The 13,991-nt window shown below is 30.7% G+C and overlaps 1 protein-coding gene across 1 annotated transcript; it reads left to right on the top strand.

Moving 5' to 3' along the window:
* Positions 1-867: 867 nt before the first annotated feature.
* LOC107956324 (uncharacterized) lies at positions 868-1,347 on the top strand. Its single transcript, XM_016892025.2, has 2 exons — positions 868-999; positions 1,108-1,347. Exons 1-2 carry the CDS (start codon positions 868-870, stop codon positions 1,345-1,347), a joined length of 372 nt encoding a protein of 123 aa, XP_016747514.2.
* The last annotated feature ends 12,644 nt before the right edge of the window (positions 1,348-13,991 follow it).

Raw genomic sequence — 13,991 nt, 5'->3', positions numbered from 1 at the left:
AGATTAAGGCGTCTTGGTTGGATGAGAGTAAGAGTAAAAAAATTTTGGATGAGTATCTAATTAGTCAGGTTCAGCAGATGGATGAGGGTAAGACTTTGGATTTTGGGTTTAATAATGATGGAATTTTATGTTTTTGGGGTCATATATGTATGCCTAAGGATGTAGTTTTGAGACAGCCTATTCTGCAGGAAGCGCATAGTAGCTCTTGTGCTATGCATCCCAGAGGTAATAAGATGTATCGTGATTTCCATTATTTGTATTAGTGGCCTGGGCTAAAATGTGAGGTGACCGAGTTTGTGTTCCGTTGTTTGACATGCTAGCAAGTTAAGGCTGAGCACCAACTTCCTTCTAAACTATGGATTTCGTTAGTGGGTTCCCTTTGACACCCACAAAGAAGGATTCGATATGGGCTATTGTGGATCGGTTAACTAAGTTCTCCCACTTCATTCCGATTAGGATTGACTACTCTTTGCAGAAGTTGGCGAAGCTTTACGTTTTAGAGATTGTTAGACTTATGGGGTTGTAGTATCTATCATTTCAGATAAGGATCCTCATTTTACTTATCGTTTTTGGTAAAAGTTACATAAGACTTTGGGTATTTGACATGACTTTAGTATGGCATTTCATTCTTAGACTGATGGCCAATCGAAAAGAGTAATTTAGATTTTGGAGGATATGCTTCGGAGCTGTGTGATTGATTTTTGGGGTAGTTGGGAGGAGTTTTTGCTATTGGCTAAATTTTCTTATAATAATAGCTTTCAGTTTAGCATTCAGATGGCACCCTATGAGGCCCTATAAGGCAAGAAATGTCATACCCCACTTTGTTCGACAAAGTTGAGAGAGAAGACAGTTTTGGATACTAAGTTAATGGCTGAGACTGAAGACAAAGTTCGTTTGATTCGAGATCGACTTAAGCCTACTTCTGATAGACAGAAGTCTTATGCGGACCTTAAGAGCCGAGAGATTGAGTATGAGGTAGAGGACCATGTTTTCCTTAAGGTGTCTTCTTGGGAATAAGTTCTTAGGTTTGTTCGTAAAGGCAAGTTAAGCCCTCGATTCATTAGGTCATACCAAGTTTTAAAGCATGTTGGGTCGGTTGCTTATCAGCTTGGGTTGCCTCCGAAGTTAGATCGTATCCTTAATATCTTTCTCGTATCTATGTTGAGACTTTACCGATCTGATCCTTCCCATGTGATTCCAGTGGAGGAGATTGAGTTAAGGCTAGATTTATCCTTTGAGGAGGAGCTGATACAGATTCTGGATCACGAGGTTAATATTTTGAGAAGGAAGAGCATTCCTTTGGTTAAATTACTTTGGCAGAATCATGGTTCCAAGAAAGTCACTTAAGAGCTTAAGGACTCGATGCGTCAGCAATATCTTCACCTTTTCGAGTCAGTTAAATTTTGAGGTTGAAATTTCTTTTAGGAAGGGACAGTTGTAATGCTCTAAAATTTTGAATTTTTAGGTGTGTATGTTTGACAAATAATTTGATATGGTGTGTTGGTTAAGTGCCTTGAGAGTTTGCTTTACGTCCCAAGTTCAATTCCTTTGTGTTAGACCTTTCATTTAATTTTGGCTTTATGTTGAGCTTAAGCTTTAGGGCATAGATTATTTTATTAGTTGGGTTGTGACAATGATAAGCTTGGTGGTGCAGTGGTTAAACATTTCGTTATCTCTTGGTCTTGAGTTTGAGTCTTGTTATGTGCAAGTGTGGAATATTTTTGTCTTAGGCTTTTGTTAGTTATTGAGTTTGTTGTAAATTCTAAATTTGGTGGGTGGTTTTGGATTAAACTAATCTTTTAAATATTTTATCTTATTAAAAGAAAATCCCTAAATTTACTCTTTGGGAACTATCAAACAACCTTCCGTTATAGTTTGTACGTTCTTTTCTTTGTTCCAATTTTGTTTCATATTTTATTTATTTTCTTTTATTTGCTTCATTTTTTTTGCCAACGCTGCCCTTTTTCTTTTTTATTGAACCTTTGCAAATCCTTTTTTTGTTGCGTAAGTACACTATTAAGGCCTATTGTGATCCCGATTTTCACTCATTCTTTCTTTTTCTCGTGGTGGTCTTGATCATTTCGGTAAATTATGGGAAGGGTGACTTTTTTCTAGGTTGGGGTTTTGTGTTTCTAAACATAAATCTGTTGGTTAATGATTTCTTTTGATTGATTTGGTGTTGTGGTTTGTAATCATGGTTAGGGAAAGAGCGTTTGGTGTTAGACAATCCTCCAACAAATTAAGTTCTTGAAGGAATTGCTATAAGTTGTGGTAAGTGCTCATTATTGACTGGGGACTGTTTTCTTGAGAGGAAAAGTGAATTTAAGTGGAAATTTTTGTACGAAATTGAAGTTGTAAATTTTTTGTATTGGTGTCGTTTGTAGGGTGTTAAGTGTTGGGTTGTGTGGTGGAGCAATTTTTCTATCAGGTGTGTGAAAATGACTCAAAAATCCATTTGAAATTCGATAAAATAATGAATCAGAGGTTGTTTTTCGAAACTGTCCAGTGCCACACTGCCGTGTATGTTTCTGTAGGCTTTGTGGCTTGGCTGTATGGAGCACAGGGCCGTGTGAAAGCTTGCAGGCCATGTGGCGTGGCCGTGTGGAGCACAAGACCATGTGAAACTTTGCAGGCTGTGTGGTAGGCCATGTGGACCACACGTGCTGGCTTTTTGGGTCATGTGGGCCTTTTTGCCTAATTTTGAGGCTTGATTAGAGGCTGTTTGAGGGACTCGAAATTTGGGTCTATAGGCATCATATGGGGCCGAAAAAGCCTAAGTTTAGTACGTATAATTATACAGTTAAGCTTAAGAGGTATGTTAAGTAGGAAATGTACCATTTAATCATGTGATATGTTATGATTGGCATGAAAATGTATAAGTATGCATACTATATGATTTATGATACATATAAGTGTGATATATGATTATGACTTGTTTATGTTTTCGGGTGGGATATGATATAATGGAGGAAGTGTTATATGGCAATTTATACTGCAATTATGGTGGCTAGACTGCAAAGTTATGTTTGGTAGCTCAGCTGCAAATATATGAGTGGCATACTGCCACATATTGGTGTGATTGGATGGATGAACTCCCGTAGTCCTATATGGTGTGATTGGTTGGACAAAGATGGTGTGTAACAGATGAGTGTAGGATATGATATGTTATGCTATGATTTGATTTGATTTGATTTGATTCGATATAATATGATGTGCTATGGTCTGATCTGATATATTATATTACGAGTGGATACAACACGAAATGTTATGATATGACTAGATGTGATCTGTATATATTTTGATATGTTATGAAATGTTCTATTATACATTTATAATTATACTGAAAATATGGGTCATTTTGCATACTAGGCTTAAAGCTCATGATTTGTATGCTTTGTTTCAGGTAATCCTCTGACCTAGGAATAGACAGTGAGTTTGAAGCTCGGGTTTCACTATTTTAGATTGTACACTATGGACTTTTCTTTTTATTTGTTTATTATGGATATTTTGGACCGTTTTGGGTTTTTTTTTATTATGGACTTTTTAATTTTTGGTTAGTTCGTTAGCATTATTTTGATATATTCTACGCAATGGTTTTAAACGTCTAGAGTGTTTAACTTATGATAACTAAAAAGGAATCGCGACTTTAAATACAAAAAATTATAAGGTTTTTCGCTACAAGACTAATTGACATTCTCCCAAGATGTTTTAGTACGCAAATGTTTTCAAGTAAACTGGTTTTGGTTTTGGTTTTAACAATACGATTAAGTTGTGATTTTAGAAAATCATTGTGTTTTCAAAAGAGTGGTTCAATTAAATTTACCATTCGTTGAAGTTGGTTTTTCTTCTAAACTAAATGTTTTTTTTCTTTTGCTTGTACGATGTAATCTCCATGATCCAGTCATAACGTTTAAACCTGGTTTGGGGTGTTACATGTTATATTAGTAAAAATTAAGTGCATTGCTTGTTAAAAGTAAATCTTGATTTTTGAAAATGATTGATTTTTTAATTTTAATAAAAAAATATAATATTTTATATTATTAGGATAGTTTTGGGTAAAAATTAAATATTGTTAAAAAATAAAGAGAGATGTAGGGAATGAAGAACAAAGAAAATATGAAAACAATAAAGAATGTACTTTATTGATCAAAGGGATTATTTACAATGCTTCATCAGAGTCTCTATTTATAGGCATAAAAAGTATAAAAAAAGTAGAGATCTAATTCTAATAATTATTAGAATTTAAAGTACATCAAAACTTTATCTTGATTATGATGGACATCCACTTAATAAGATATTTATAACACTCCCTTTGATGTCCACTGGTAGATAATGTGCCTCGTTAAAACCTTATTAGGAAAAATCCTATTGGATAAAAAACCTAATGAAGGAAAAAAAGTACACAATCTTCTATTACAAGCTGCCTCGTTAAAAACCTTTACTAGGAAAACCTAATGGGACAAAACCTTGGTTAAAGGAAAATAGTACAACTTGTTTTTAGACTCCCCCTGATTGCAACATTACATTAAATCTTTGAGTCGACGCATTCCAATATTGCGTAGTAGTCTTTCAAATGTTGAAGTTGGCAATGCCTTAGTAAAAAGGTCTACTAAATTATCACTAGAATGGATTTGTTGAACATTTATATCACCTATTTTCTCAAGATCATGGGTGAATAATAATTTTGGTGAAATACGTTTCGTTCTATCACCTTTGTTGTAACCACCCTTCAATTGAGCTATACATGCTGCATCATCTTCATATAAGATAGTTAGCATCTTTCCTTGTAAAGACAAATTATATATTTTCTGGATATGTTGGGTCAATAACCTTAGCAAAACACACTCTTGACTTGCCTCATGCATTGCAATTATTTCTGCATGATTTGAAAAAGCGACAAGTAATGTTTGCTTTGTTGAATGCCATGATATGACAGTAACCCCGCATGTAAATAAATATCCTATTTGAGATCAACCTTTATGTAGATCTGATAAGTATCCAACATCAGCATAGCCAACTAATAGAGATTTTGAATCATTTGAATAAAATAACCCCATATCAATGGTCCTCTGAGATATCCAAATACATGTTTAATTCAAATGTATACGTGTTGGAGAAGAACTAAATCTTATTAACAAGTTTACAACGAAAGCTATATCAGGTCTTGTCTTGTTTGCAAGATACATCAATGCCCCTATGGCATTTAGCTATGGTACTTTAGGACTAAGAAACTCTTCATCATTCTCGCAAGGATGAAATTCATCTTTATTCAAATCTAACGATTGTACAACCGTCGAAGTACTTAATGGGTGTGGTTTATCCATGTAAAATTTCTTAAATATCTTTTTCATATAAGTTTATTATGAACATGAATTTCATCTTTTAAATGCTCGACTTGTAAGCCAATATAAAACTTTGTTTTTCCAAGATCTTTCAGCTCAAATTCTTTCTTTAAACAATTTATTGTATTTTGAAACTCTTCAAAAGTTCCAATAATATTTTGATCATCAACAAAAACATCCATTATCACAAAATCTGATCCAAACCTTTTTATAAAGACACACGGATAAATTGGATCGTTTTTATAACCTTCTTTTAACAAGTATTCACTAAGACGATAGTACCACATACGTCCAGATTGTTTTAATTTATATAAACTTTTCTTTAATCTAATCGAACAATTTTCTCGAGAAACTCTATATCCTTCTGGGATTTTAAATTTTTCTAGGATTTTTATATAAATTTCACTATCAAGTGTACCATATAAATAGACTGTAACAACATCCATTAGATGCATGTCAAGTTTTTCACGTACTATCTGACTAATAAGATATCTAAACGTGATTGCATCCACCACAAGAGAATATGTCTCTTCATAATCAATGTCGGACATTTTCAAAAATCCTTGTGCTACAAGTCGTGCTTTATATCTTACAACTACATTTTTTTTTCATTTCATTTTTGCACTAATACTCATTTATATCCTACTAGCTTTAAACCTTTAGGTATTTGGACTAAAGGTCCAAAAATTTCACGTTTAGAAAGTGAATTCAATTCTGCTTGAATTGCATTTTTCCATTTTGGCCAATCTTTTCTATTTTTACATTCCTTAGTAGATTTAGGCTCAAGATCCTCATTATCTTTTGTTATTTCAATAACAACATTATAAGTAAAATTGTTGTTGACAAGTACAATTTTTTTCAATTCCATCTTTTTCTCGTATTGACATAACTTATCGAGATCTTTTTATTTTCATCATTTTCATTTTCACTTTTAGGTACCTAAATTTCTTCTTGAGTTTTATAATTAGTTATGTCATGGGTCTCTTCAAGAATCCTTGCCTCCACTATATGACCATATCGAATGTTTGCTCCTTTACTTTTACGAGGATTTTTATCTTTGGAACCGACCAGTCTTCCATCCTTCATGCATGGTTACTTTCTTTTCCATTAATAGTTTTCCCTATTAGGACATAAATTCATATTGAAGCATTTTCAGTTGGTATGTGAGATTTAATGAATCTGGCAGTTGATTTGTAAAATGAATTATTTGTTAAACTTCTAGTTCACATTGCTTTGTATGAGGATCATAGACATTGATAATTCATTTCAAGTACTTTATTAATCGAACTTTTTATTCTCTCCCACTAATGTTGGGAAAATTGACAACTCATGTCATAACTAAATATCGAATTAATAACTCAAAAATATTATAAGGAGAGTCCCAATATCTTATTATGACTCATCTTTGTGCGTTGTGGTGAAGCAGTTGGAACATAAACCACACATCCAAAAATTGTAAGATGGGAAATATTTGGCTCAAAATCAATTGTAATAGGAAGCATTTATAATTTATTGACTTGATGCATACAACATGTAAATCAATACAATCTCATGCTAAAATAGAATTTTTTGTTCTCATAAGTAATGATACAATCTCATGCTGAAATAGAAATTTTTGTTAGAAATTTTTGTTCTCATAAGTAATGATTTAGCTATTAGTTGGAGGCATTTGATAAACAATTCAGCTAAATCATTTTGTGTGTGAACATGAGCTACAGGATGTTCAACTTTTATCCCAATTGACATGTAACAATCATTGAAAACTTGGAATGTAAACTCACCAACATTAGCAAGATGAATTGTATTAATTGCATAATCTAAAATTAATCATTTAAACAAGCAATCTCGCAAACGACAGGTTGGGAGTTGATAATTGATGTGATTATTTTGTAGATGCATCTACCAAAATCATATAATATCAAAACGATCCACATGGTGGATGAATGGGCCCATATTCATTTTAGAAATGCAAGATATTAAATCTCAACTTTAGCTAATGAGTTTCTAAGAATCAATTTTCATTGAGAATAAGAAACAAATGAGAATTCTTTAAATTATAGAATGTTTTGGTTCTTCAATTAATGTCCATATGAATTCTCAATTAATTTTTGTATCATATATGATCCAGGATGGTCTAACTGGTTACACCAAGTAGTAAATGCATTTGTATTAGTAAACTTCTGGTTTACTTTAACACATGTTTCAATTATACTAAATTGTAACAAATTGATAATTTTATTATCATTCCTTTTATTTTGTATCCACATATAAGTACTATTGTGACATTTACTACTAGAAATGTTTAAATCAATGTGAATTCTATAATGCCACTAAGTCAATAAATATAATTTCTAAATAATTATATGTAGTATTCGTTTCAGGGAATATGTCAAAATCTTCAAATGCCCAAAAATCTATTAATATCAAACTTTAAGAGTGGATCTTATTTTCCAGGTATACAACAAGTACATAACCAATGACTTTTCATACATAAGTTTTCTCTCTTGCAAGTTCTTATCAGTAATATTTTACCACGTAATTTTAATTGAGAACTTATTCTAAATACTGTACAGTTATACTCACAGTTTTTAAAAAACTTGCAACTTTAGGTGCATCCAACCATAATAAGCTTTAGATAGAATTATCATATTCTATTGCTCATAAGTAAATCTTTCGCAGTCAAATATTTTACTTTCAACCCTTTAATAGAGATGATAACAAAAGAATATCACAAAGATTATAAAATAAATGTAAATTAATAACCCAATCCTCTTTTTTATTCATATGAACTATAATATTTTCCTCATTCACAATCTCAATATGAGATCCATTACAAATATATTTTAAAAGTAATGCATTAACCATAACAAACTTTGTGTTTTTTAGATATTGATATATTAACTATTCTGGAGCTTTCAACTAACTTTGTACTATCAAATATTGGAATATATTTGTTTATTTCAGTACCAAATAAGATAAATATTTTATGTCTGTAATAATAGAATTCATTACTACATTTTCATATCCTTCCTCAAAGAATATTAACAGAAACAAAATATCTGGGCATATGCCACATATGTGGCCAATAATATTTCATATCACATTAATAACATAAGTTATCTTTACCCTTTCAAGAGTTATCTTGAGAACTCTTATTGTTCTCTTATTTATTACTATGTTCCCACTTTTAGTGGTCCATAATTATATCTTTTATTTTCTTTATGTTCGCATTCACTTCAGGGAATGTAACAAATCTGGTAGGGCATACTTCTAAACGCCTCTATTGATTTTTTATTTCATAATCACCATCGTAAATATGCGTGATTTTTAATTCAGAATCTATCTATTCATATTGTCATGATTATTCTCTAATTATAATAAAAATAATATAATAAATAAAACATAGTAAACTATACCTAAAGATCTTTACCATCATCGTCATCACCTTGACTATTATTACGAGCATCTATTCTAAGATTGAATCTTTCAACATCCTAAAGATGAAGTTGTAAGGGTGGAAGTTTAAGGTGAAAAAGATTTTGAAAAAATAGAGAATTATCGTGCTGATAACATGTTATAAAATAAAGAGAGGTGGAGAGAATAAAGAAAAAAAATATGAAAGCAATAGAGAATATACTTTATTGATCAAATAGATGATTTACGATGCTTCATCAGAGTCTCTATTTAGAATTTAAATTACATCAAAACTTTATCTTGATCATGATGGACATCCACTTAATAAGATATTCATAACAAATATTAAATTTTCATTTTTTTTATTTTTTATTTTTTACTTAAAACAGAATCATTTATTTCAAGGTTTTCAACATTAAGTGATACGTAACTATTCACTTATTCTTTTTCAACATTTTCCGTGAAATTTTTGTATTAATTAAAAATTGTAATATCATTATCGAACACATTTTAAAAAATTAAACCTTGAAAATCATTACAATTATTATTTGATAAAAAACTTTACAATTATTGAACTCTTATACTTACCATATATTTGTCTCATTTTACTCGTATCAAAACAGTGTAGGAGTTTATAAACAACTTGACAATTATTAAACTCTTATACTTACCATATATTTGTCTCATTTTACATATAATAACAGTGTAGGATTTTATAAACAACCTGGCAATTGTTTAACTCTTATACTTACCATATATTTGTCTCATTTTACTCAGGAGCATCTAATCCTTTGAGAAATTCCCCGTATAAAAGATGCCCACGTTCTCTATGATTGAGCTTATCACAGCAATTTGATTATAAATATTTGGCTTGAGTTTTAGAATCACAATCTTAAAAAATAAAAAAATAAGAAAAAAACCAAAAGTCACCTCTAAATTATATAATTTCCAATAATTAATTGAACAACACTTGAAACTAATAATTAAATGCAACAACCTTAAGCTCTTTCTTCTTCTCAAACTGGGTGGTGTTTAGAATTTTTAGTTATGAGTTGATACAGCACGGATTAAAGGGAAAAAATGAAACCATTTTCACCAATAATCTTAAAAATGAAAACTTACCAACCGCAAAATTTAAGAAAAGAAAGGTTTATTGTTAAGAGAATTCTTTTTAAATATATATATATTTTAATGGAATGAACTATGCTGCTATAGGTCTCAAAATAAGTTTGGCTAGATTCTATGAAGGATGATGAGGTACTTAACAATGGGGAGGATGGAAATGTGGAATGGGCAGAAACTGAGATGGGTTTGAACGAGCATGATGCTGATATGAGCCTGATGTTCAGATTATGGTTCGGGGACTTGAAGTGCAATCCAGACGTTGGGCCTAATATAATTGAGGAGACTTCTAACTTAGTTTGCAGACCCAAAAGTCTTCGGCCTTGAAGACAATATTGCATGGTACAATGTAACATGTGATTCTCTTTTCCGAACAGAAATAAAATTATCCAGGGCAAAATATAGGAAGTGACGCTGGTTGAAGACATGGGCTCTCGGCAGGTACTAAAAAATAGTGATGAAAATTCAAAAGAAATGAAGCAATGATGAATCTCAACTCGTTTGGCCGAACTTCGATGTGGGAACTGGGCAAGTTGATCGGTTCTAGAGTTAATTGTGCTAACGGTTTTGTTATTAATGCACTCATTCTACTTGAGGAACGTGATGTTGAGGCTAATCTGTTTAGGGGCCGCTGGCATGAGAGGAATGAGGTATTGATATGATTTCTTTTGGGTTAATATATTATTTGATATTTAAATTTAATTTTGATGTTTAATTTAATATTTAAATTTCATTTGTCTCATTTAAATACTCGAATTTAATTTCAATATTTAATTTATTTAAATTTTATTTTTTATCTCAGTTAAGTTAATATTTTTTTTACTAAAATATATGTACCAAACATTTATTGGAGTGTTTAATCTGAGTATTAAATTATAAAGTGTATTAATATATTAACTATTTTTTCAACGCATACGATGGAATACTGAAAATTCTCAATTTCATTGGATACCATACTGTAATTTCAGCTTTGTCAGATTTTCAGTGAAATGGTGATATGCTGAGATTCCAGGTATTTATGTTTAGAGACATTGCTTTCAAAATGGTTTATTCTGGTAACAAAATTTATTAAATAGTAATAAATTCTTTTAAAATATTTTAGTTTTTGTTTTAAGATGATATATTTAAGTTATAGTTATTCAGATGTATTTTTAGTATTTTTAATTATGATTATGTGTGTAAATTTAAAGATTTTGTTACATATGTTAATAGAATAATATATTATACTTAACATGTGACCATATTAGAATAAAATAATATTTATAATTTAATTAAATAATAATCAAAATATTTTTATAACTATTTACTTAAGGAGAAACCTATTTACTTAAGGTTTTGATGGTCTAGTGAAACACTTTAATAAAATTAGAGTTACCAGGATATTTAATGTAAATCATAAGGGATAAAGATGTGTAACACCCCTAACCCGTGTCCGTCACCGAATTAGGGTTACGAGGCATTACCGATAAAAAAACAACTCAGAACAGACATTCATTTCAATTCATGCACCAAATAATATAATCATTTCAATACTAATCATCTAGTAAAATTTTAAGCCAATCTAACATGCTTCAATTCTATAATTCATACACTTCCCAAATTAATATTCAAACATTATAACCAATGAATCATGGCAATCAAATACTTAACTTATAACCAAGTATAGTTCATTTCATATATCGATCATATATTAAGACATCCACTCATATAAATATATTCATTAACCACATGATTTATTAATCATTAATATATATATACAACATTAACAACTTCACATAAGGTCAATTATAAAGTTTGGTTCTACCAAATTGTGCATATTTTACCAAAATAATAACTACCAATTTACACATAAGTGCCGAATCAAATCATACCATAATTACAATATCACTTGACTAATGAAATATCCAAAATACCTATCTGTCATTTACCAAATTCATAAACCACATATAAGGCACATTTTAAACTCAAGCATTTAACTTAACAACTTAACCACTAATTGATGAATCACGAACAAAACATATCATAGGCATGTAAAATTATATTTTCCCTATTGTTAGCCTAATATAAATACACAACCCTTTACCATTTCCAAAATACATATGCATAACCAATCTTTTAACCATATATCCATTCATAAACTTTATTCTTCGATAATTCAACCAATTTCACAATTTAAATCAAAATTAATTGTACCATTTATAGCCGTACCTAAATGACCATCAAATAAATTACAAAACATATTCATACTTTAACATCTCAAACCGTACCTTAACAAACAATATGCAAGCTATCACATATACATAACTTAGCTTATGTGAGCATATGTATTATATCAAAAACACATCATTTACCATTTTCAAACTTTTACACAACACAAATTATACATCCAAAATAGGTCAATAATAAGCCACAACCCAAACAATTCCATCAACCATATTTACCTTGCTTAAGCCGAATTTTATAATCAACCACCACACAAAATATACCGCAAATCATACTTCCAAAATGAGCTACTTTCATGGCCTGTTATATTTCATCATTAACACATTTGATTTCTGAATCATATAACCAACATCACAAACATATTTAACATGAAACATACCTCCAAATTAAGCTTATAACATGGCCATATATATATACCAACATTAGTATCATGATCAAGACATTTTTGCATGGCTATATATATATATACAAATTTCAAAACCAAATATATCAAAACTAGCCTATACATGCCACATAACCGAATCTCAAAGCATTTATTTACAGAAGCGAAAACTGGATAGTGTGATGAGATCTCCAACGACTTCTAACCCGAGCAAGTCTCTAAAACTCTACAAACATAGGAAAACTACACAGAGTAAGCTTTAAAAGCTTAGTAAGCCATAAGCAAATAATAAATCACAAGAACATATATAATTCAACTTGAATAGGCCAAAATTAATTAATTTCATACACATATACAATCACGTTTCTCATATAATCCATATCATAACATTAAGTAACTTCACTTATCTTATTTATCAATCAACATATAAAACATGCTTTCAAATCTGAATATCAACCGTTAGTTCAATCATATAAATCAAGCTTGCACATATTCATTACATAACCAACCAAAACATGGTCATTTATTACAATTCACACCTAAGCTTATATTAACTTCTTTGTAAACACTTCCAATTTCGAATATCCATAATCCTTTTATTCACATAAACCAAATTCACATATATGAATCATATAGCTAACCAAGATCAACCTTATTATATTAACCATATATCATATACAAAGCATACTCCAAACTCAAACATTTTAATTTCATTATCTGTTCAAGTAATCGAACCAAGAAGTCATACATCAAAGTCATATTTCATGTTTCATAATTCTCATGTTCGAAATATAGGACCACAATTTCATATAACGAGCATATATATCACCTCATTCATTTGTATACACTCATTTCATTCATTTCACATATTTCACGTATCGTCATTTGAACGTACTCACCTTTCATTTCTGAATTACATAAACAAATCAGAAGTACCTGAATCGCTAGTAGTTCATTTCTCGATATTGCTCGTTAAACCATTCGGAATCAATAAGGATACTCAGATAACTCAGAAAGCTCGTACAATGCCAACGTCCCAGATGTGGTTTTACATGTAATCACATATCGATGCCACTATCCCAAACAGGGTCTTACACGAGTCAAATACGATGCTGATGTCCCAGACATGGTCTTACACATAAATCACAAATCGATGCCAACATCCCAGACGTGGTCTTCCACGTAATCACATATTGGAATCCTATGTCATGACATATGTATCCTATACTATTCTTATAGTTCGTACGGGCCTTTCAGACGTTGTAATTTGATCGATTGAAGCTCATAACTAGTTCTCTAATGCTTAATTCATTTCTGCATATACACATATATTTATTATAATTCAATTTGGCACATATAATACATATACAATTGAATTTAACAACATTTATTTACTTATGAACTTACCTCGTACGGACATGAATGGACCAGAATGTCTATTCGACAACTTTCAACTTCCCCCGATCCAAATCTAATTTCTTTCTTTTTTGATCTAAATCAATTCAAAT

Source organism: Gossypium hirsutum, chromosome A07 (genome assembly GCF_007990345.1).
Source record: "Gossypium hirsutum isolate 1008001.06 chromosome A07, Gossypium_hirsutum_v2.1, whole genome shotgun sequence".
Lineage (NCBI taxonomy): Eukaryota > Viridiplantae > Streptophyta > Magnoliopsida > Malvales > Malvaceae > Gossypium > Gossypium hirsutum.
Note: the sequence above shows the minus strand (reverse complement) of the source record. Positions and strands in the feature narration are given on the sequence as shown.

What these genes read in the sequence shown, in the direction of transcription:
- LOC107956324 (XM_016892025.2), top strand. Translation starts at nt 868, where the DNA reads ATGGCTGAGACTGAAGACAAAGTTCGTTTGATTCGAGATCGACTTAAG. An exon ending in AGGACCATGTTTTCCTTAAG is followed by an intron (nt 1,000 to 1,107) that starts GTGTCTTCTTGG and finishes GTTGCTTATCAG; the next exon opens with CTTGGGTTGCCTCCGAAGTT.